We start from the raw sequence: 25,787 nt of genomic DNA on the forward strand, positions 1-25,787 counted from the left end.
AATCCCAAACTACTGGGAGCGCGCGAGTTAAAATTCAAAAATGTTCTCGGTGAATAATCATGAGCCTTTCTACTGACTTGATCGAGCCTTTCTACTGACTTGATCGAGCCTTTCTACTGACTTGATCGAGCCTAGAGACCAAAAAACCTGGCGGATGCACCAGAATCAAGTCGGGGTTTTCTGTTATAAATGTCAGATCAAGGGCTTTGGAATCTATGAAATCGGCATATGTTATGGCGTTTTTTACCAAGGATCTGGCATTAATAAGGGCACAACAGCTACTAACTGTCCGAATGTGCTTTCTTACTGTCATGGTGTGAGGGGGTACAGGGTCTGAATTTTAATGTTAGTAAGAGCAAGCTTACAAACAGAACATGACAGCATGTCCTCCCTCTAAGGCTTCAACGTGGGGCCGGAGCACACCTTATCTGAAGACTTCAGTTTAAGCAGTTCCTCCTCCAAATAGCAGATGCGGGCCGTGAGGAGGGTGGCCCAATGGACAGGAGTGGGGTAGGGCCAGAAATACTTATACAAAAAGAGAAACCCACACTACCAGTTTTTTCAAATAGTCTTATTCTAAATGAAAAGATAAACAAAACCTGATATGTTTATCACGGCAATTAATTGCGCCTTTTATTCATTTGTTTTTTAGAAAAAGAGTACTGTTTTTGACAAGAGAAGACAATGTTCTTCACATAGCCAAATAATCTTGTTGTCCTAATTATACAAAAATATTCATCAAACATACATAAAAAGTGAAAACAATCAATTTTTACAAAACATCACAAAAGTGAGTAAAAAAACAGATATCAACTAAAGTGAGTAAAAAAACAGATGTCAAACTATTTCAAACAACATCAAAACAACATCATTAAATGTTCAAAAATTATGCATTTCATTACTACGTATTGAAATATCATAAATGAATCTGAATACTGTAGGAATCAATGTCAAAATTATTTGTGAAAGAGTAAGGATTAATCTCCTTTGTCTAATAGCGTTTTCAAAGAATGGAACTTAATTCCCTTTGCCGACGCGTTTCGAGTTTGGGCGCGTTGTCCCCAGACTCTCATCAGGGCCAAGTTAATCCTTTTCTCCACGTTTGTCCTAATGTTGAAAGAAATTATAAAAGCTCATTAGAGCGGCTTCCCTCATTCTTCTCAGGCTCTTTAACTCATGCATATTTGGAAAATAAAGTGCCATACCTCAAGGATGTAGAGGTGGAGGTCACTTTCTCAATCCTTGCATGAAACTGTGTGCACGCTTCTGTAATAAAAGGTAATGCGTGTTTGTGAGCTACCGGTATTTGACATTTAAGTTTCAAAAATGTTTGTTAAAACCGGGGCATTCATACCTGTAGCTGGGTCTCAACGAGACCGCGTTCGTAAACTGTTTGTCACATTCGATTTAAAAGAACAGGAACACTCGTTTTTTCAAGTGTGTTTTTTCTGAAAGACAAAGTAACCAAGCCGCCCTGTTATGGCTATCCTTGTATATCACATGGTGAATAAACATTTTGCTTAAAGAGTACACGCTACTCACTGTGGGCTTCCTCATATAAATGACAGTGTAACGCACCAGTCAGTGCTTCCGCTGCCCGGTCACTGTGTAAATGAATCTGTAATAGGAATTGGCCTCGTTAGGGATGCTCGACTGCTGGCAAGGATTCAATGCGTTCTCGCTCTAAAACAGGGGGGGTGGAGTTGAAGCTTACCGCTGTCTTTTGCTTAAACTCCTCTCAGTGCATCTCTCGGTTTGGTGATTCAGTTCTGATCAAACAGGCAGCCGCCTGTTGGTTACATCAAACATTCTGGGCCAATGAAATTCGAGTGTGGCCAAAAAGCCACAGTGATGCATTCTGGGGATTGTAGTGAAAATGGCTAATTTCGCCATGAAATCTCCTTACAGTCTATTCAATTCACTCATAGAATTGAGCCCTTTATTCATGCTATCAAATCTCATTATCAAATACGCTTCCTTGCGCAGAAGAGCTTGTTCCACATTAGGTGATTTATGTTTCGGATCTATGCTGGCCAGAACCGTCCAAGTGAAATCGGTTTCTTTATGGTTCAGAGCCGCAAAATGATCCACCATTGGTGCATTGGGTACTCTTTTCTTAAGTCTCGACCTGTGTTGTGAAATTCGCATATTGACCTGTTGGCAAGTTTTGCCGATGTATATTTTATTGCATGCACACAGTACTGCATAAATAACATTCTTGCTTTTGCAATTTGTATGCATATTGTGTCTCCATTTAATACCATTATGGCTGAATTCATTTCCTTCTACAGTACTGCTGCAGGCTACACACATACCACATTTGTGGTGTCCAGTGATTGGTTTAAGTTTCCACTGTGTTATGAGATCACTCTTTGTCTTTGGAACATAACTGTCCGCCCGAATAATTTGCTGTCCAGTGCTAGGGTTTTTCTTCATAGCGAAAATAGGTTTTTGCAAAGGGTTTTCAAGTCCCTCTAGCAAGTGCCAATTTCGCAAGATTATCTGCCTGAACTTATTCGTGTGGGCCCCATAGGTGGTAACACAGACCAATTTGTCTAGCTCCCTTTTCGGTTTGATTTTTAACAATTCCTCTCTAGGAGTATATCTCGATCTTTTTTTAGAGTGCTTCAAAAGTTTTTTGGGGTAGCCCCTCATGTCCATTTCTTCGCAAAATGATTTCGCATGTGTGTCAAAATCATTAAGTTCTGAACAGTTTCTTCTTATTCTCAATAGTTGTCCGAAAGGAAGATTTTGTTTCAGACATTGGGGGTGTGCGCTTTTATAATGCAATATAGTGTTTTTATCTGTGTCCTTTTTGAAACAGGGATGTTGTAAACCTTTCTCCTTCGGTGCCAACTTCCACATCTAGGAACGTCATTCTCTTTTTACTTGAGTCAATTGAAAATGTAATGTCTGGGTGTCTTGCATTCAACCAGCCAAAAAAGTTAGTGAGTTCCACCTGGCTCCCCTGCCACAGGAGCCAGATGTCATCTATATATCGCAGCCACTGCTTTATGTTCTCACTGTATGGGTTGTTTCTGTAGATAAATCTTTCCTCATACTGGGCCATGTACAATACCGCCATTTCCGGCGCATATGGACAGCCCATGGCTGTCCCTTTGACTTGAATAAAAAATTCATTTTCGAATTTGAAATAGTTGCTCTTCAAAGAAATTTCGGCCAGTGATATAATAAAAGCAGTGGGGACCCTATGGGGCCTCTCACGCTGCTCCAAATAAAGTTCCATGACTTCTAGGGCTTCATCCTGCGGGATCTGTGTGTACAATGAGTTAACATCCAACGTGGCCATCAACTGGGTTTCCACGTCCAATGTCATCTCCTGTATCTTATTAATAAACTCAATCGTGTCTCTCAAGTATGATTTTACTTGTGGCAGAAAGGGTTTCAAAAAGAAATCAATATATTTGGAAACTGGTTCCAGTGCTGAATCACAGCCGGAGACGATTGGTCTTCCGGGTGGTGTTTGGTGATTTTTATGAATTTTGGGCAAAAAGTATAATACTGGTGTTCTTGGGGATTTCTTATTGAGAAACTCAAATTCTTTAGGACCTAGGAAACCTTCTTCCAGTCCTTCTTTGGTAATTTTGGCGATCTTATCCTGGATTTCAAAAACCGGATCCTCTTTAACCGGTCTGTACCATTCCTTGTTGTCTACATGTGACCTACCTTCTGATATATACATAGGTCGTGGCCAAATTACAACTGCACCACCCTTATCTGCCTGCTTGATTATGATTGAGGTGTCTGCTTTAAGATCCCTAATGGCCATCAATTGACCCTTGCTGATGTTGTGATGGATAAAACTGTTACTTTTTTCCAATTTTGTCAATGACGATAGTACCGCCTGTTCAAAAGCATAAATCTGTTTTGGAATGTTCATTGTAGGCAAGAATTTAGATTTAACCCTTAGTCCTGTGGTTTCACTACTTATGGTGGATTCGGCACCGGCGAAGAAGGTTTTCAACCTAATTTTGCGACAAAGATCCATTGCCTCCAGCTTGAGTTTGGTAAAATCTGTTTGTCTACTGGGGACAAATTTTAATCCCAGACTTAAGATCATTTCTTCATCTGGGGTTAATGTTTTCTCTGAAAGGTTTACAATTGTAGAGGTGTCTAGTTTTTGTAATACCTGTTTCTCGTGCGCATCTCCCATGGTTCTTTGAAACGGACCGTTTGTTGCCCGCCCCTTCCTAAAAAAGGCTGGTTAGAACCCCTTTTGGACTGGCCACCCTGCCTGGACTCAGGTGAGGACCCCGATGAGGAGGTGGATGAAAAGGTGGTGAATCTTGTTCTAGATCTTCCCTGATAGGAGTTTAAACGGGAAGACAAACTGGCAAGGGGGCTGGCGCTGAGCGCGCTCCGGGTGCAGACGGGCACAGGTGGGTTTGCCTTTGGCGCGCCTTCGGCCAGAGTGTTAACTTAAAATATCCATTCAACACTGTTGCAAACAACTGCAGGTGGAAAAGAACTATACCGTTCCCATGTTTGGCCTGGGATATTTGGTGAATGTTGGAGCTTACATCGTGAGAATGGAAAGGACAATGAAGCCACTGATGATACAAACAGAGAGGTGGTACTCTGGAGATTTTGGTGCAAATAACTGGAGTTCACACTGTCTGAGGTTGCATCCACTTTTCCTTGGACTTTGAGAGGTTTAGACCTCTATGCTACATCCATTTGATTCTTTGTTGAGTGTGACGTAGGCTAACACTTATTCCCCTTACCCAAGAAAACTCTTGACCAAGCTTCTAAACTGCTGACACCTTTGTATATCATACTACACTTCTCACATTTTCCTGTTTTTTTCTGTATTTCCCTGATTTTATAGATTCTATTAGGTCTAAAATCATACTCTTAGTTTCAACTTTAACTGTGAGGATCTTGGACTTCACTCGTATAGAAGAGACTGAGAAACTTTTCTCTAGCACCAAATTCTGTTATTGATCTTTTTTATTGCTGAAACTGAACTCCTTGTCTGCCTTCTATTGGTGCGCCTAAACTTCATCAGGAGGTTGGGTTTTCCCGTTGTTATTCTGTATCTTTACAGCATGGTATTAGGAATTTTTTATCTTAACCTGACTGCTAGTTTGTAATAAACTTCCTCAACTATAGTCACTGATTCTGGGTTGTTTTTGTGTAACCAAATGGGTTGCATTGTTAATTGAACTTGATTGATTTGATGATAGCTCCCATCACCTCCCAGGCAGCGAAGAAAAGATCCACTGGATAACCAATGGTAAGAAGATTTGGCCCAGAGCCCTGCACCACTGCCTTTGGGCTCTTCAGTCTGATATTTAATATCCACCACTCAAATTACTTTCATATTTCACCATACTAATTCAGCACTAATCCTTTATGGGTTTCCGGAGTAGCGTGCTTCAACACCCTATCAATATTATTATTATTATTATCATTTATAGAGCGCACGGCTACCCCCGACGGGGGTGTCCCGGCGCTTGCAGCAGCAGGGGAGGGAGGCTAAGAGTATCATGGGAGGTTAAATAGCCAGGTTTTCAAAGCCTTGCTAAACAGTCTCTCTGTCTTGGCTTTCCTGATATGTATAGGCATGGTGTTCCACAGTGCAGCTGTCTTAACCGTGAATGAACTACCGCCAAAGCGCGCTTTTTTATATCCGGAAACTGATAAAAGTTCTTGGTTGTTAGATCTCAGAGATCTGGTCTGGGTATATTTCTGTACTCTGGCTTTGAGATATTTAGGACCTTTCTCTGGCAAAGCCCTGCGTGCTATGGTTAGAGCTTTGAATTCTATTCTTCTCTTTACTGGGAGCCAGTGGAGGCTCCGAAGGTGAGGGGAGATATGATGACGAAGTGGGATGTTCCTGATCAACCTTGCAGCTGAGTTTTGAATAATCTGTAGTCTCCTGATTAAATAGGCTGGGAGGCCCAGATAAAGACTGTTGGCATAGTCTAAATGTGAAGTGATCAGGGCATGTACCACTGTCTTCCTGCTGTCCATAGGGAGAAAGTGAAGAAATCTGCGGAGCGTTTTTAGTTTCCAGAAACATTGCGAGGATACATAATTAACATGTGCTTTGCCAGAGAGAGCAGAATGAAATTTAAAGCCGAGGTTTTTTGCAACCTGTGCAGGTTCAGGTGGAGGGTTCAACTCCCTCGGCCACCATATCTCTGCTCTTGGTGGTTGTGCCTGATTGAAGAATAGCACCTCAGTTTTATCCGTGTTTAACTTCAGGCAGTTGTCTGTCATCCAAGATGCGATATTGAGCAGACACTGCCTGAAGTTGGAAAAAGCTGCCTCCGTGTGCTCTTTGAAGGAGAACACCAGCTGGGTGTCGTCCGCATAGGAGATAGCCTTGACATCCCATTCCTCCACCAGATAGGCCAGTGGGGCAATGTAGGCATTAAAGAGGGTGGGACTTAATGCCGACCCTTGAGGCACTCCACATGTAAGAGATTTCGCTGATGAAATGTGGGGATGGAGGGAAATTAACTGGTGCCTATCTTCCAAGAATGAGTTGAACCAGGCAAGCACAGTGCCCCCTATACCCATTTTTTCTAGCCTTTTAGTCAATATCCGGTGGGAGACCGTATCGAAGGCCGCAGAGAGGTCAAGTAGCACCAGCATGGCGCAATTTCCCTGATCGATTGTAGCACGCACAGTCTCTGCCACCTCCAATAGAGCTGTCTCGGTGCTGTATCCAGCCCTGAAGCCTGACTGTGAATCGTGAAGACGGGCATTGGATTCGAGATGGGCTGTTAACTGTCTCTGGACCTCATTCTCCAGGATTTTTGCCGGTATGGGTAGAAGATTATTAATCCACATTTGTAAAGCGCACAATCACCCGTAAGGGTCTCTAGGCGCTGGGGGCCGTCGGGAAGATTAAGCAAGCTATTGCCCAGAGTCACATGGTGCTGGGCTAATCTGCTGCCGGTGCCGGGGTTCGAACCGTGATCCCCAGATTCCGGAGTCAGTCGCCCTGGCCGCGGCGCCACACCTCTTCCTTGAGAAGAGAGATCGGCCTATAGTTTTTGAGAACAGCGGGATCAGCATCTTCTTTTTTTAGTATGGATCTCACGTATGCTCTATTCCAGGGTGCAGGGAAGGAACCTGATCTTAAGGAGGAGTTCCAGATAGCATTGAGGACAGGATTAAGGACCGTAGCTAATGATTTAAAAACTCTAGCCGGACATGAATCCATAGGTGAGCCTGAGCTTATGCTGTTTAGATCAGCAAATGAGACATCCAGGTTGAATGGACTAAATTCTGACCATTGACTCCCCGGTTGAAAGACACCGGATGAATTGTCTATCTTCTCTATCTGCGAAAAAGAGCTATAAATTGTCTGTATTTTCTCCTGAAAATAAGTAGCTAGATCTTCACACAGAGCGGGTGATGGAGTTACCGAGCTCTTCAAAGCCTGTGGTTTAACGAATCCTTGTACCAGGTTGAAAATCTCTTTTCTCTGTTTTTTTGAGATTTTGATCTGCTCTGTGATATAATCCCTGATAGTGTGTTATTTAAGTTTCTTAAATTTCTTCAGCTCGGTTTTATATGTAATTTTTGCTGCAATATCATAGTGTTTTCTCCATAAGCGCTCAAGTTTTTTACAGGCACTTTTACATGTCCTAAGTTCTTTATGGGCTGGGTGTGACAAACAACTAGCAGGCTCACCTGCCAGAAGCGGAATCAGCGGAAGTGAGTGTGCTTGTCAAGCCCCGTCTTCACCCTCCGTACAATCGGCACTTGCCGTGACGGAACGGGGTGAGGGCAGTGAGGTGAGTAACAGCAGTCTTTTACCAAAGTGGAGTTAACAACACAGATTCTTATAAAAAATGGCGCATTTAAAAACAAAGCAAAGACGCTATTAACAGCGCTAAGTATGACTTCCTACCGCTGCCTATCAGGGGTAACAAGCGCTATATAAATACAAACCTTTTTTTCCCTCTTCTATCCTTCTGCTATCTTTCCGAATCCAAATAACTGACTAACCTATCCACCACTTAAAATTGACTTACATGTTTCACTATACTAATTCAACACTAATCCTCTATGGATCCCGGAGTAGCATGCTACTCGCCGAAAAAGAGCTCTGATGCCTCGTCAGGAGTAGTAAGCGCTATATAAATGCAATTACAATTGCAATACAATACTTCATTCTCACCCACTCTCTTGCTCCCTTTACTACAACACATTGTTTTCCCTCACTCTTCTAACTCATTTCTCACTATATGTCTGCCTCTACAACCCCCAGTTTCTCTACCTCTTTTGCTCTGGACTTCCCTCACCTTTTGCCCCTTTTCTCTTCCTCTCTTACCATTCTCAAATTCTCTTCTTTTCCACTCCCTCCACGTCCATCTCTTTTACTGATTTATTCATGCTCTTTTTCTTGGAGCTTTCTTGCACCACCTCTTATCCTTTCTATCTGATCCCACCCAGCTTCCTTTTCCCACCATATCATATCTGTGATCTCTTCTCCTTTCACATCACTCTGGCGGTTGCTCTTTATTTCCCCTCATGCTTACCTGCATCCATTCTTTCTTCCTTCCTCTTTTCTACCATTTACTTTTTCATGCTCAATTCCTCCTCCCCCTCTCATATTTCTTACCTTCTGTAATCTCCTTTCTGTAAATTTTCTTTCTCAAGTTTTGTTTCTAAGTCAAATGGATCAAAAGCACTGCTGGCACATAACTAAGGGTTTTAAACTTGGAAAGTTTTACTATTACTGTTTTACCTATGCTTAAGCTAAAGTATGGTTTTACAATATGGAATAATTTGATATGATGTTTTAGAGTTGCAATGGATTTAAGTAATCACGCAAATAAAGATATTACTTACTTACTAAATGGATCAAAAGTTGCTAAAAGAGAGAGTGCCACATGAGATTCCACCTGCTGGCAGGTAGATTAACTAGTCACCTTTTGGTGCTGATTGCTGCATTCAGGTGTTAAAATGGTACTAGTGAGGTAAAAACATTTGCTCAGCAGTGTTAATATGTGTGAAAATGGCAAAATAGCTGAATAATACGGCCTCAGAAAGTGCCTCATTAAGCAGCATAATTTGTCTCTTCTTGCCTCAAAAGTTAATCAAGCCTACTGCGTTAGTCAGTCTTCATTGGCTTAAGATGCCAGAGATCTTTTTTACACCTTCTTTCTACCCTTACATCTTTCTAAACCCTCACCTTACTCTCTAAGGCACAGACTATGAACGATAATTCCACTGCTTGTGAACACAGTGTTTGAGTTGGGGAGAAGGTAGCTGGGCACCATGGAGAGGCTGAAATTAATGATCAGGCAGGAAACTGGAGCACTGGATGTCCTTGATACACAGGGCATAAAACAACATTAAAACAAAGCAAACGTAAAGCTGAAGACCACATACAGTCTGTCTGTAAAGACTTCTTGGGATTATGTAGCAGAGTAAAGCAGCTGCATCAGTTACCACAACCGCTTTGTGGTGATCTTCATGTTAATTGTTTGTGATGTCATTGTTGAGAACTTTCATGTGATGTCATCAGTGATGAGCGTTTTTTAAGCCTGAAATATCTTCCCGCTTGTCTAGTCAGAGAATGTTGTCAAGTATGGATGGAGCTCAGACAGGTTGCTGTGGAGGGTGGGAGGGACGGCGGAGCGGGGAAGAGGCCTGCCCCAGAGGGAGGTAGAGGGGATATACTCATTGAAACCAGAGGTTATGCCTGTTTATACGGTGAAGGCATTTTTGGTAATAAGCCCTATGGATACCTTACCTTGGGCGGATTCTACCGATACAAAACCTAGCACGAGAGATGCTCCTGTTAGAAGGCATTGATCAAATCAAAAGAAAGCCTTAAATGCTGAAGGAAGCCACTGATGCTGAAAGTGGGGTTTCCCTATTCTGCACCGAGCCTGCGCTTTAGGGATTGGAGAGGTCAGGGAGGGTTGGGGACTTTGCCAGTTGAAAACTAAGTAGTATGCAGTGGTGTCTGGTATCTAAAAGAAAGGTATGAGAGAAGAGAGCTCTACACTGGGCAGAACACAGGCTGGGACAGTCAGAAATGACCGACTACATTTAATGGTTTGGTAAATTCTTGACGATATATAATGATGATCTAATGAACTGAATATTATAAATGCATCGCTCTAAAGTGAATTGCCAGAACCCAAATGGATTCTGGCACTAGAGACAGAATGCCACAGTAAGATATTTACAGGTCTATGCAAGAACACAGCAAAGTTTTGAAAGCTTTTCGGAAGCACAGGTGATTATGTAATGCTCTCAGGCTGGGGAGTACGGTATTAAAGTTCCCACCATGATGTGCTTCGTTTCTTTCATTGTCTTCCCCTTTCCTTCTTTCTCTCATCCCTTCTCTTCCTTTTTTTTTTGCTTCATATGTTCCTTTTTTTCATTTTTTCATTCCATTGCTCCTTCCCTTCTCTCCTGCTTTCCTTTCCTTTATTGCTTCCACTCCAGCCCACATATTAGGCAGTAGCTAAGGATGGTTTCCATTTCTCAGAAGTTGCTCGCACGACTACTGAAAAGGTTGGAGACTCTTGGTTTCTCTATGAGTGTTTATAATAGTGACAGTTGCGCTTTAGGCTACGGGAAGTGGATAGTTGGCTTAGGGAAGTGTATGCTTATGTTCCATCTCAGTCAGTGTCACAACTCCATTTAAGACACACAGGCCCACTCAGTAGCTCAAGATACATACGACTGACTCTAAGATGGAATCCTAAAGTACGGATTTCTATGCTAGAATATGAATGGGTTTTACAAGGAGATTAAGCCGGATTGGTCTTGCAGTTTGCTAACCAACACTAGGGACCCACCTCCTGGTCCCTACATGCCCCTTCCATTGTTGCTATTATACGATAGAACATACCATGTTGATTTCAACAGAGGCTCTCTAGGAGTTGCAATCCTACTCAAGGGATCTTTTCCTCTGGCTGTTAGTCAGACATAAGCAGACCCACAGATATGTTACATAGTTTAACAGGGAAAATACAAGTCAGACTCCGGTCCCTTTTAAGTGATTGTGCTCTACCTAAACACATGAGAAAGGTGCTTGAAGACTTTACATTTTGGTTAAATGCCTGTATGGCCTGATGGTGCTGGCAGTACTTTAATCCATTTATGGATAAAACCCTAGACGTACACGGTCCACAAACTGGCACACACAGTAGTCATTGATCACAATCACTGGGCCTAGCGGATGTGTCGCACACTTGGCACATTCATGAGAAAACATTTAAAAACTACTATTCACACTACCAATTATTACGGGATGGACAATGTCTATACTCAAGCCATGAATTTAGCTTGGGTTCAAAAGGCCACATATCCTTCCTAGAGGTCTTTCGTGTCAAGAAACAGGGGAATTTGGACTTGGTGGACAAGTGTGTGGTGGCTCATGGATGATGAAGTTGAAGAACATTCACACTGAAACTGATCTACATTTCCAGATCAACATCAGGTCAGTTACTCTTAGAGTCTCTTAAAGCCAACATAAGAGGCAAATCTACATCACTCCTGCTCTAAAGATAAAACCAGCGGGGAGTGATGATAGTCACCCTGAAAACACTCATACGGCAACTTGAACAGCAGTTTGAGCTTCAGGTGACCAGACCTTACTCAGCCAACTTGAAGGAGACAAGACGGCCCACAAGTAGATACCAGCAGATATAGATACAATGTCATGGTTAGCATCTCAGTGGTGATTTTATGAAACAGGTTGTATGTCAGGTGAACTACCATATTGGCTAGCAAACAAAGAATTGACATCCAGGTTGTTCCCTGAGCTCAAGATTCGATAAGGAAGGGGGAAGATTGGCAAAGCAATAGAGATTGCGGGTACTTTGTGTGTAGGTATACAGACCTAGCCAAAAGACAGCAGAGCTCTGTACAGGGTCAAAGACAAGCATAGAGTCAACGAGTGACAGGAGAGGTATCTGGGGTGTGAGCCATTAATATATTGTGATATAATGTTTTTTTAAAGAGGTGAGTCTTCAATTTTTTCCTAAATTACAGCAGCATTGAGGCAGACCTGATGAATATGGAGATGTAGTTCAGGTCCCTCAAATAAGATATCGCCGAAGCAATAGCCAGCATGCAACCAGGAAGAACCACAGGCTGATTGGTTTTCTGTTAAAATGTAGAAACGCTTTACCACACAACTAAACCCTCTTCTTTTAAACAAGTTCCACAAGGCAATAACAGAAGTATCTTTGCATGAAGATCTGGAAACAGACATAATTTCAGTCATACCTAAAACAGGAAGAACCCTAGATCTTTGCTCTTTGTATCACCAATACTTTCTCCTCCATGTAGATACCAAAATCTTTGCCAAAATATGAACTAAATTGTGTAGTGTCTTGACCTCCCTGCTAAACCCTAATCAAAATGGCTTTGTACCAGGAAGAGGTACAAGACAGTGCATTAGGCAGGTCCAAATGTCAATCTCAAAGGCACACAAAACCACAGGACATAGCACGTTGATGCTACTGGTTTTTCGTAAAGCCTTTGCTTAACTAGGACTTCCTTTACCGGGTCCAACACAAAATGAACTCCGGCCTAAAAGTCCTATTAAACTTAACCTTATTTTACAATTTACCACATATCTGGGTGTGGTGAATAGCGTCCTGCGTGCCCCCGTCACTATGGAGAGAGGCACGAGACTGTGGTGGCTGCTCTCCCCTATTCTATTTGCATAAGTAGTAGAGCCTCTCACAAACTGCATCCTATGTGACACACAGGTCCAAAGTTTCCAGTGGACGAATGATTCTAAAGACCGCATATCCCTATATGCTAATGATGCTCTTCTTTTTCTGCAGGTGGCACAAACTACAGGCCCAATATTAATGTGCATAGTAGACATATGGTGAGACTTCTGGTCTAACAATAAACTGTAAGAAAAATACCATAATTTCAATAAGAGGAGGATAGACCCCAGTGAGTTGGCAGGACAAGCTGTTCACCCAAGCAGCTAGTTTAAATAATTGGGAGTCCATATCACCCTAAATACAGAAGTGTGCTGGAAACTTAATATGGGCCATGCAGAGAGATCTTTGTGCCTGGAGGAAATGACCCCTCAACGTTCTAGGTAGACTAGAATTATATGAAATATTCACTTTCTTAATACTCCTTAATATTTTACCAAGACTAATCCAGAATACTCTAAATTTTCATTAGCTCCTTCCGGGTTGCAAAAGCACACATTTCTACGAGAAGGGAGGCAACCACGCATTGCATTTGACAGATGGACCTAGTTGTTTATGAGGGAAGAATGGGCATGGAGGACATCTTGCTATATTATTGGGCGCCTCAATTGACCATTAAAAGTGAGTGGTTATTTGGAGACATAGAAGACCCAACCTCCGCCTTGAGCTGCAAGAGTGAGAGGAGATATACCTACTGGTAAATCTTGTATGGAAACCAAGGTGCCAAATTGCTCCCACCATCAACAATGACAGCAGTAAACTGCTGGCGAGAAGCAATGGAACAGCAAAATCACACAGGCAACAAAACCAACGTGGCATGGAAACGGCTAAAATACACAACACAACTCTTGGGCTTTTAAGCATTGGATCTCGATGTTTGGTGATGTCTGGGTAGGGGGCCATATGAAGGACTTTACTATCCTGCAAGATGAGTTTGAATTGCACAAATCACAATTTTATAACTACTTGTAGACCTGCACTTGAAGCAAGTTGAGTTGGTCCAGAAACCCTGGAGCCCATGCTTCCTCTCACAGGCAGCTGTCCAGTGCTTCTTTCAGGGTCGTAGGGCACTCAGAGTTATGGACCCCCCCCCCGCCAGTGGCCCTGGTAGATAGTGTCACTCTCCTCAATAAGCGAGCGGTAGTGCTCTAGGAGTTCTAGGAGCACCACCGCCCCCCCGCCTGGTGAGTGGTGGGAGCCCCTGTGTTGGTCTAGCAGCAGCACAAGGCATTCCAGGGGGCATGAGACTGTAAGGACCAGTCCTCACCTGGGGGACAGCTCCTGGGCCCTTCCTCATTCATGGGTTGTGCGCAAGGCATCAGAAATGTGCTAGTGCAAGACCCAAGGGGCAGGGCGAACGTGGCACGGTAGGCCTCACTTTTACTGTATCTGTGGGATCTGCGTGTAGAGTTGCCCTACCCTCACTCGAGTTCAGTCTGGAACTGCTGGGTAGCCGCGCGGGAGGGTGATGCTCTGGCGGCCTGCAAGGTAGAGACAGTCAGGACAGTCTTGAACATGTTCAGAGTGGCAAGGCGGACTCCATTTTACTGCTTGTATCTTTCCTCCCATGTGCGCCTCTCGCTAGGTCCATCTTGCAGGAGTCTCTCCAGGCACTCCTGCTGGTACCTCGCCACCTCCGATACAGGTGCAGAGACCGTGGCTCGATAGGCAGGGCATGTAACAGGGCTAGATCAGGGACGGAGAGAAGGTGATGCATGTCCTAACCTCCCGCCATCTTGGCCACACACCCCCTATGTAGTGAGTGCTCTATTCTAGAGCCCAAGTTCAGAGTTCATGGCTACGGTGCTTAGCTGACTGGCATTGTGTGGCCTGGAATAAAACTGTCCTCCCATCAGTGACTAAAACCACTATTTTATGTACTGTTCCCTTAGAAATGCGTAAATTGTCATTGTCACTGCCCTCACCGGACATTGGGTAATGCATGAGGTAATGAGAAAAACAGTGAACAGACTGTGCATAAAAACAATCAGAGTTGCAGGCTGTCACATAATATTGCTGAATTTAGGCAAAGGCAAACATTAATAATGTTAACTTATGTTCATATGTTGCTTATGCAAACAACTGAAAATTATCATAAACCAACAAAAACCTTTGCAGTATGAATTCATTATAAATTAACCTTTTCATGGTACCTACCGGCCTGCGAACACGGACTATAGAACATAAATGACATCCCTTTACGGATGCCCTGTGTCGATGGTGGCTACAACATTAGTGCTGTGTAGGCTCAACTTTGGTTCCATACTCTTTATTGACAAAAAGATAACTGTTTCTTCTCCTCCTCCTGCTGTGATGGAGATGCAGACAGGGAAAGAGGAGTGGATCCTCTCGCTATGCTCACTGGTGACTGCAACTTCTCCGCTACATGCCATAATTTAGGTTGTGATGGTTTGAGTGGTACCTGCGGGCAGCTGACAATGGCACTGCAGGCTGGATGGGGTAAGGGTGCCCAGAGCTTCCAGATGGAAGGGACGGTCAACACAGTTTGAATGTCTACTGTTGTATTGAATTTGGAAATAGTGCTGTACATGGAGGAAGTCCCAACCACCCTCATGAAGACTTAATGAAAATACTGTAACAGTGGTTGTACTGCCAAGCTTTTGTTTAATAAAAAGATTTTTTTTTTTAAGACAATGGCACTGAAAGTTGGTAGAAGGGCGACCATCACTGAACATGCTGTTTCGGTGCGGCCCCTTTGCTGTGGCAGCTTCTTACTCAGGGCAGCAGGACGGGAGTAGGAGCAGCAGCACCAATTTACTCACATTAGGCTTTATCACCAGCGTACCTTTCTGAGTGGGCAGGGACTAGGCAGCCCGCTTAGTCTGTAGGGTGGCTTGGAGAATTGTATGTGACTGTCATATGGGGAATGTTCGTGTTTTCCTAGCTGACCTGGTGACGATTGCTGCCTTGTGTTTCCCGGGGGGCTCCTGATCGGATATTATCGCCGGTTCTGCACGCCCCTCGCCGCCTCATCTTTGTGTCATCTGTGCGGCTGCAGTGTGGGGGTGTGCACTTTGGTGAACTTTGGGGCCAAAACTACACGGACCAGCTGACCTTGCGGCCGGAAGCCGCATACTTGGAAAAGGCGCCAGGAGGCGCTCAAATACCCGCACTTCTCCCCGCGTCGCGGGAGCGCCGGGCTAAGCCCGGGCAAAGGGCGGGCCGTCTGTGGCCGTCCGGGGCAGGAGGAGGCAGGGCTGGACCATATCCCTGACATTTTGTCTTCTCAACACACGGTTGGTGAGTGCCTGCACACTTATATTTCTTCCCGGTTCTGACCTGTAATATAAAATGGGAAAGAACGGTGCCATAGCCACTGCGACTAACTTAAATGCTATCGATACCGCATTGGAGCATGCTATGACCCTGGTGAGCAACGAAATTCAAATGGCAAAAAAAAGACTGTCCGTGGGTTCCACCAAACCACCAGGCACAAACCTTCTTGACAGCCTAGATAATAGCACAGCTCGATCTTTGTTGCATATGGCAACTGCACATTCACCCCAAATCGTAACAGGAGACAACTCTGTTGAACTGGTAGGCCCAGAATTGACTAGCCCGGTTGTCAATGCTGAAGCTGACTCAAGCCAAATCGACGATTCACTTATGGCGAATGTACCCATCACGCCTGACCCGGAAATATGTGGTACCAAAAAGAAGAGGAAGGCATCCAAACAACCCTGCCCTAACCCCAAAAGAATACAGCCACCCCGTTTGAAACCCCAACAAGCAACTTTAAATAGATGGTTTAAGGACAATTCCAGTAGCATCGATCTTACCATCAATCTTGAACCCTCTATGGATCAAGCCCCAACTGGCAATGGATGCAGTGATATCACTGTTCCAATTATAGTAACAGGGGAGGATTCACAATGTAATTCTAAAGAAACACAATCAACACAAACTGGCTTTTCTGACTTTATATTGGGGGACACAGCTATCGACATTATTGTCGACACAGTCTGTAATCGCATCAAAGGACTGATAGACTCAAGTTTTGATAGGTTGTGGAAACGATTAGACCGCCTGGAAAGTTTAACCTCAAAACCTACCCTGCCTAATGAGGAAGCTAACGAACCTACCAACTCTGTTAACCCCCGGACAACCCATATGCCAGGGAAACAATTGACTCTCCCTACACCCGTAGCATCAAAAATTGTAGCATCCAAGCCTTCAGGGACATCACTGTCTACACCAGTACCCCCACCAATCCAAATCACAAAATCGGTGTCAGTCACCACTGATTGTAATACACCCATATGCCCCGGTTCATCACACGACACTAACATATACCCTGCTCATAGCAGGACGATAGATAATGCCAACATAGCTGTGTTCACGGACAAAGTGCCTGACGAACCCAATAAAGATATTCTGAACCTGCCACCTCCATCTTGCCCATACGTCTTAGTCCTTGCAGGGGTTCCCCCCTATAGAGAAATAAATCCGAGTCATGGGTACAGCATAGAAACAAATGTATGGGTTGGTTGGCTAAACACAAAAGGTTCAAAAGGCCTGACATGAATGAAATCTTAATGGTCCGTAGGGTGGGCTGGGTAGGCCACGCACCAAAAACAATCAAAGGGGACTGCATTGTCATTAATTTTTCACACCCAAGGATTGCTGGATCCATACTTGAAGTTAAGGAAATCAGTGACTCCGGCGAAACTAACACCTGTGCTTTGCCCCTGGGGTTCTTTTATAAATGCCCACTGTCACATCACTCAGTCCCTAGTTTCCCTCAGCTTACAAATCAATACTTGGCCCTCTCTGATCTGGATACACTTGACTGACCATCTAAGTCACCTATTTTCAATAACTCGCTGGTGTGTGGGAACACGGACATGTCTGTCCCTGTTAGCCTTGAAGCGTCCATCCCTAGTAAAGCTGAGATATCCGAATCCATATTGAAGGTCTTGAGCTGGAACGTGGCAGGCTTGGCCTCAAAGTTACAATCATTAGAGTGGGTAGATGCGATTAGGGAATATGATGTCCTCTTGTTCCAAGAGACTTGGGCTCCTAAAGAGCTATATCTCTCCACCATCCCCGCCACCCCCAGCCACGGTAGACCGATAGGGGGAGTATCAATATGGATCAGAATCGCTTTAGGAGGTAGAATAAAATTAATCCCAACAGGTCACGCCAATTTCCAAGCTCTAATCTATACACGAGGTCCCTCTATTTGCTTTATTAATTTTTATAATAATTATTTTTTAACAATTCCGAATCCTAATTTTGTCCAACTTTTTAATTTTATTATGGATCAAGATAGCCTATTAGGGAAATATAATTTGGCGGGCATTTTCTTGAGGGGTTACTTTAACGCAAGGATCGGAAGAGGCCCCAATGGATTCCCCTGTGATCCAAACACCCACAACCCATGCAAAAGGGGATATGAGCTGATTGACCATTTAATTAACTCAAGCCTCCTAAATGTTATGGATATCGCCCCAATTAATAACAATGAGAACCCAGCGCCCACCTATAGAGGATTAGGACGAGGGTCAGTTATTGACTATGTTTTTTCATCACCCTCGTTACAAAGTTATCTCTTAGGGGCAGAGGTAAAGCGGTCTTCCTATGGAGACCACAACCCCATAATTGTTCTACTAAAGGTAGCACGTGGTGAAAATTTTAGGAGGGAACCAGGAGCGAGTGATCTACTCCTCTCTACTGACACATTGAGAGTCAAATGGAGAGGTTTAGATTATAAAGAACTTTTTGTTAAGTTGGTAAAAACATACCCCACTTTATGGAAAACTTGTCTGGTCTTATCAGACCCCAATCCTTCAGTAGTCATTGCATTTACAGAACTATGTGAAGGCATACAAAACCTGATCTCTAGACCAGTGGGCACCCGTAACCCCGACCCAAAATGGTTTGATAATATCTGCTCCAGAGTCAATAGGGAGTTGAGAGCGGCTCTGACAGCAGATACCAGAGATCCGATGCTTATCCGCATCCTAAGGACAAATTATTAGAGGGCCCTAAGAACCAGGCGCGACACTGTCTTAAAAGAACAGTGGGATAAGCTGGCTTGCACAGCTAATACCAAAAGTACAACTATCTTTTGGTCTGCTACCAAATCCCTAAGAACTTTTGGGAATCCCTCCACACCCCTAGATTGTAACATCTCTAATGAAGCATGGGTTACCCACTTCTCCAAAATATACGCCCCCCATTATATTGTGATAATTCCTTGTCTGTTATGCGTCCTTCCAAAATTTCAATAACTATAGGCGAGGTCGAGGAGGCAATATCCCAGAGTATGGGCAATAAAGCCCCAGGCCCGGATGGCCTACCAATAGACCTCATAAAAGCAGAACAGGAATTCTGGGCCCCCTTATTATTAAATGTTTTTAATAACTTAACCACAACTGATATTCCTAAGACATGGTCAACTTCTGTAATTGTACCTACTTTTAAAAAAGGATCAAGATCGGATCCTAGCTGTTATAGGCCGATCTCTTTAATTGACAATACCCTCAAAATATTGGGAAGAGTTTTATTTAATAAAATCAGGGCATGGGCAGAAGAAGAAAATATTTTAAATAAATGCCAGTTAGGTTTCCGGAGTCACCTGGGTACAGTGGAACAGTGCTTGAATTTGAACCTAATTATAGGAAAATATACCATCGCCAGACACAGTCCACTGTACCTGGCTTTTATGGACCTTTCGTCCGCTTTCGACTTTGTCAACAGGTCGAAACTCTGGCAACGCCTACTGGACTATGGCCTCGATAATAACCTGGTACACTTTCTGGCATACCTGCATAGAGACCTAAAAGCCAGAGTAAGAATTAGTATGGATGGAGCAGTGTCAGGAGACATAACGGTTGGCAGAGGCATCAGACAAGGGTGCGTTCTTGCCCCTCTTTTATTTATTTTATATATTAATGAACTTCATAACACCCTGTCTATTTTAACTTCTGATGTCTCTATAATAAATGGCACCAAACTCCCTTCCCTACTCTATGCAGATGATGCAATTTTAATGGGTCGTACACCGAATGCCCTGAGGATTTTAGTGAGGGGATTTGTGGATTTTATGTACAATCTTGATCTTAATACCAATTTAAAAAAATCTTTTAAATGTGTTGTGGCCCCAAAAAACGGCACATTAATAAGATTGTTTTAGATCAGGGATCACTGTTATGCACTCGCACTTTTCCCTATCTGGGTTTACAATTCTCTGACAACGGCTCATGGACCCCCCCATCTGGCATACGGTCGGACTAAATTTATCAGGGCCAAGCCTAAGAGATCTGAGGTGGTCCAGCCCCTGTTAAAGATCTATAAGACACAATGCGTCCCCGTTATGACACACAGGGCAGAAATCTGGGGATACGCAAACCTAAAAAACACCCAGGCAGAGGAAAATAGATTTTGCAGAAGGCTCTTGGGGTTACCAATTTCATCTTCCACCTTTATAAGCCATAATGAACTAAAATTGTTCTATTTGGAGGACTACATCAAGGCACGTCCTGTGCTGTTCTGGATTAAGGTTTGGAAAACCCCCGAAGCCTCACTGACAAGAGAAATTCTGGCTGACTGCCTAAAATGTGATCATGGTATTAAAATCCCATGGCTTGCCCAAGTTCAGGCAAACCTGGTAGCAGTCAACCTTGGGCACATATTTAACAACCCAGATGGGCTGTAGGGGACTAACGTGAAGATATTACGGAATATCCTTTACAGGCACTATGGGGAGATTAGATACAATGTAGAATCAATGAAATCCTCTGTAAAGCGCTATACCCAAATAGAAGGTGATATTGTATCTACTTTACCCACACCAGCTGGCTACCTCCTTAAAGAAATTACATGCTGGGAGCGCAGCCTTTTGTCTCGCCTGAGAGCAGGATCTATAATGTATCTATTGTGTTTTCCCTTGGGCTACCATTGTAACATTGAGAGTTTGGTCTGCCCATGTCAGAACGCTGAAAAGCAAACACTAATGCATTTTTTGTTCCTTTGTTCCTATTATCAAAAATACAGTAAGCCCCTCCTGATACCATTTTTTAGAGCCAAAGGCATAAATGATTTTAATGTGGCTTATAAATCTGTTCTACATCTTAAAGAAAATGGATTAACATTTAGTGTGTGTACCTTTTTAAAAATGGCTGTACGATCTCGCACTTCTATGAATTAATTCTTATATGAACTATGTCATCCAAACAGATTGGGAGGATGTTTCTTTGCACATTCGTACATTTGCACATTATAAACCGATGCTGCTATTTGTAAATATATGAACCCCTTTTTTCTTGCAGTACTGTAGTAATATGGAGATATGGAGATATAGATAACAACTCATTTCTTGATCTCTGGTTGCTATTACACGATGCACTTTATTAAGATAGTCCAATAACTAGGATGTATGCCCTATGCACTTTCGAAAATTTGTGTTCAACATAATGCTGCTAGATATGTTCTATGTATATATTGCCATGTCATTTTAATAAGATTGGAAGGAGGTTTCTTTGTAGTTTTGCACATTGGTACTTTAAGATCTTTGCATTTTTGCACATCGGCACTTTAAAACCTATGCTGTTATTTGTAAATATGTGACCTATTCTTCATGTGTCAGCATTGTAGTACATATGGAGACATAGATAATAATTCACCCTCTGATCCTTGGCTACTATTACACTATGCCCTTTATCTAGACAGTTTAATAACTAGGATGTACGCTCTATGCTCTTTAGAAAATACGTGTTCAACATATGCTGCTAGATATATGTCCTATGTATACATTGTTGCTGGTTTAATGGTGAACCTTGCATTTGACCATGTATGTAATCACGTGCACACTTTTATGGATAATGTAATATCCGAATAAAGGTTATTTTGACTTTTTTTTTACTTTGACTGTCATATGACACATGCACAGACAAAGGTACCATCTGGACTGGTGCCCATGCCTTGTTTCTGTGCCCATGCACAATGTTTGGCTGTGGGTGTGGATGCTGTCATAGGTTGGTTCTCATGGTGGTACACAGTAGCATTAGAAATCCTCTGATTGAAGACTTATGCTGACATGGTAATGGGAGTCTTGGGGTAAGACTAGGGGTTCAGTACCAAAAACTGTCAAAAGAGTGAGCAGTGCGGGTTACGACTGCTTACCCACCTGAAGGATGACTCCACCTCAGATACCAGATCCTGCAATGAGGCCAGCTTGCTTAGTGTTACCACCTGCATAAGACGAATCTTCTAAGTAATATTGTATTGAAAACTTCCTTCTTCATGCAGATCTCATCATATGCAGTGGCGGCTCGCAGAGATAACGCTGCGGAGCAGTGAGGCGGGGCAGGGGAGGGGCTGGGTGGGGGGGTACTGGAGTCCGACATACGAAGGCAAAGGTGAACGTAAATAAATAAATAAATACCTGCCGTCGTATGTTCCTCCCCGTCCCGCCTCACTGCCCCACAGCGTTACCTCTGCGAGCCGCCACTGATCATTTGTCCGTCTTCTTTCAATGTTTTGACACATAAAAACACACATAATTACTGTTTTGAAATTTATAACTTTATTAAGAAAGTTTCATTGACAGTGAAAAATGGAGTGGACCAGCATAACACGGCAGACATTAACCGTGTCAACGTTGTTTGTGGCTTTGCTTCTGTTCCTTCTTCTTTGGTGATTTGCCTACTTTTTTCTTCATTTCAATTATGCTCTGGCTCTCTTTCTTAATGTCCTCCCGCGAGGGAGCATATTCTTGGTGCCCACCTTCAAACTCAAATGTGTCTTACAGAAGCAAGGGAAGAGAAGAGAAGAACACATGTTCATTAACATCCAAACGTGCTGGTTGCTCTTTGATAAATCATATTGCTTGCCACCTGGTTTCAGAATGCCTTTTCATGAGCACAGCAAAGGATGCAGAAGTTGAGGAAGGAAAGGATGGTGTGCCTCTTTCAAGAGGAGGTGGTTATTGAATGGAGCAGGCCACTCAGGAAGAAAAGAATGGTGCATAGAGGAGGTGTTAGTTCAAAAACTGAGAATCAAGGAGCAATAGCTGATTAAGGTCTGATTTATGGTTTGGCGGACATGGTAAAGGCAGACGGGGTAAAGGCACCACCCTGCCTTTACTCCACTTTCCAAATTGTGAGAAGTCCACCAGCTCCGCCAATATCTCTTTTAATTGACATGAACTGCTGTCATGGCAGTGGCAGTTCCTGTCAATATTGGAAAAGTTTGATGGATGGCACACTCACAAAGCAGGAGTTTGTTTCTGAAACAAAATAAAAAAATACCCCCCCACACTATGGGATTTTCCTCCCATGGAGCTGGTGGTCATTCTTTTTTTTCCTATCCCTCACCGCTAGGGAAACAAGCATTTGCAATGGAATAGGTCTCGCATTTGCGAGAGTTTAAGCTATTGGCATTGTAAATGACAATGCCGTTCATTTATCTGTTTTGCAAATCAACACATAAATAAAAGGCATTGTCATTTACAATACCAATAGCTCAAACTCTTGTAAATAAATGCGAGACCTATTGCTTGGAAAGTAAAAGTGTGCATGGCGTGCTTAATGTAGCAGGAAAGCATGTTGTGCCTGCAGTAGGAGAAACTCTTTAAAGAAAATGCCCGAGTCCTGGTTTCCCCGTCCCATTCCTGACAAGTGAGCAGCTAGTCTGCTCTACAGAAACCCCTACCTAGCTGAGCTGTTTGCACTTCCCCCTAGGATGACGTCACCATCACGTGACTACAAAGGGGTAAGTGCACCAAGAAACATCCTGATAATGCCAAAGAAACCAGAACGAAAAACAGACAATCACCCAAAGAAAACCCAAACCAGGGAGGGAGGGAAGGGCTCAGGAATGGGACGGGGAGAAAAGGACTCGGAGTAATGGATATTACCGGTGAGTAACCGGGCATTACCTCCTCGTCCTGTCTCCCTGTCCCATTCCTGACAAGTGAGCCCATACCCAAGCACACGGTGATTGTAAGAAAAAAACAGACCAAACAGTTTGAGAAAAAACAGGTCCAGTTTCAATCAACAGAAAAAGTACAGATCACAAATCATGTACCGCAGAAAGGACACTAGCCCCAAAAGCAGCAGAGGCCGCCATCCCCAACGGAAGCCGATAATGGGCAACAAACGTATGGGGAGAAGCCCACGTGGCAGCATTGCAAATGTCCCTCAAAGAGGCCCCCTTGAACATGGCCCAGGAGGAAGACACGCTCCGAGTCGACCGACCCTGAACCGAAGAAGGCAGAGGACAGCGGGCAGAATCGTAAGCAGAAACCACAGCGCCCCTGACCCAACGAGACAAGGTGGACAAGGAAGGCCGAAGCCCCAGCCCCGAGCGGCCATTTGTGACAAACAGGGAATCCACCTTACGGAAACCAGCCGTACGCTCCAAGTAGATGCGGAGAGCCCTCAGCACATCCAACGAATGGAGGAGCATCTCCTCAGGAGAGGCAGGAGCCGGAAAAACACCAGGATAACAATATCCACCTGACAGTGAAAAGAAGACACCACCTTAGGAAGAAAGAACTGACTCGGACGGAGAATGACCTCATCATCGCAAAAGCGCAAGAAGGGGGGGGAAGCCATCAGCGCCCCAATCTCACCAACCCTGCGCCCAGAAGTAAAGGCCACCAGGAAAATAACCTTAGCAGAAAGGAACTTCAGGGCCACGGAGTCCAAAGGTTCAAAAGGAGGACCCGTCAAAGCCCGGAGAACCAAGGGAAGATCCCAAGGAGGCACAGGAGAACGAGAGACAGGACGCTGAAGCAAGAAACTCCGTAGAAGGCGAGCCACAAACGGGGAGACAGAGGAAACAGAGGAACCCCGAAAAGCAAGAATGGCAGCCCACTGGGCCCGCAGGGAAGAAACCGCAAGCCCCAAGACGAAACCATCCTGCAAGAAGTCCTAAACCTTCACAGCCTCACAGGAGGCAGAAGAGAGACCCCTCACAAGACACCAGGAGGAGAAATTCTTCCAGTAACGGCCATACGACTTCAAGGTGGAAGGACGCCGAGAAAGCTGAAGGCAATGGGCAACCTCAACCGAGCAACCCAGACCCAGCAAACTCAACCTCTCAAGTGCCAAACCCCCAGCCGGAGGCGACGCAGGGAGGCAACTCCGAGAAGAGGAGCCTGCAGCGGAGAGGGAGACAGGGGAAACCGCCAATGCGGGCAAACAGAAAAGGTCAGCAGAAGGGGGAACCAAGACTGCCGTGACCATTCCGGAACCACCAGGAAAACCTCCGCCCGATCCAAATGAATCTTCCGGAGGACCCTCGAAATTTAGGCAAACGAAGGGAAGGCAAACAGCAGACCCCTCGACCAAGGAATCGAGAAAGCATCGGTAGCCCACGCCAACGGAGAGGGAACTATGCTGCAAAACCGAGGAAGAAGGGCGGACTCCTCCGAGGCGAAAAGATCCAGCCAAGGAAGGCGGAACCGGAGGACAATCAGATCGAACAGATCCGGGGACAGACGGAGGGACACCGAGGAGGGGAACACCCTGCTCAAAGAATCCGCAGGCCCATTCTCCTTCCCCGGAAGATAGACCGCCGTCAGAGACAGGAGACACGACTCGGCCCAAAGGCCGATCTCCCGGGAGAGGAGAAACAGAGCACGACACATGCCCCCCTGGTGATTCACATAAGAACGAACCGCCTGATTGTCCGTCTGCACAGAGACCGCCCGACCCCGAAGGAGAGGAGCGAACCAAAGAAGAGCCAACCAAACCACTCTCAACTCCTTCCAGTTCGAGGACTGGAGGGATTCGAAACTGGACCACCGACCCTGAGCCTTGGAGGCTCCCAGAACGGCACCCCACCCCAAAGCACCGGCATCCGTGGACAACACGACCACAGACTGAGGAGGAAGGGGATCGAACCCCCGGGAAAGAGAGAGAGGGGACAACCACCACTGGAGATCCGCCCGAATCCCCGGAGTGACAGGGATCAGAGTCTCGTAGTCCAAGGATGCAGGATCCCAGTGCGACAGGACATGATGCAACAGGGGGTACAGATGCAGCCTGGACCAAGGAAGGAGATGCAGAGTGGACGCCATCTCCCCTTGACTCCGTAACCAGAGACGGGCAGATACCCGGGACTGGG

The 25,787-nt window shown here is 44.4% G+C and overlaps 1 protein-coding gene and 1 long non-coding RNA gene across 2 annotated transcripts in view; both read right to left on the reverse strand.

The window, feature by feature from the left end:
• Positions 1-620: 620 nt before the first annotated feature.
• Positions 621-1,803, reverse strand: LOC144753069 (uncharacterized). Its single transcript, XR_013594191.1, has 5 exons — positions 1,715-1,803; positions 1,543-1,618; positions 1,355-1,448; positions 1,206-1,266; positions 621-1,107 (listed from the first exon to the last, which is right to left on the reverse strand). It is a non-coding gene; the product is annotated as an uncharacterized LOC144753069 (long non-coding RNA).
• Positions 1,804-22,262: 20,459 nt separating this feature from the next.
• The window catches only part of CCDC183 (coiled-coil domain containing 183), a 309,578-nt gene continuing 306,053 nt past the window's right edge, over positions 22,263-25,787 (reverse strand). Inside the window, exon 14 of the mRNA XM_078640859.1 lies at positions 22,263-22,457. Within this exon, the coding sequence (XP_078496985.1) occupies positions 22,309-22,457 (149 nt within the window). The 3' untranslated portion in view covers positions 22,263-22,308. The remainder of the gene's footprint in view (positions 22,458-25,787) is intronic.

Source organism: Lissotriton helveticus, chromosome 5_1, assembly GCF_964261635.1.
Source record: "Lissotriton helveticus chromosome 5_1, aLisHel1.1, whole genome shotgun sequence".
Classification (NCBI taxonomy): Eukaryota; Metazoa; Chordata; class Amphibia; order Caudata; family Salamandridae; genus Lissotriton; species Lissotriton helveticus.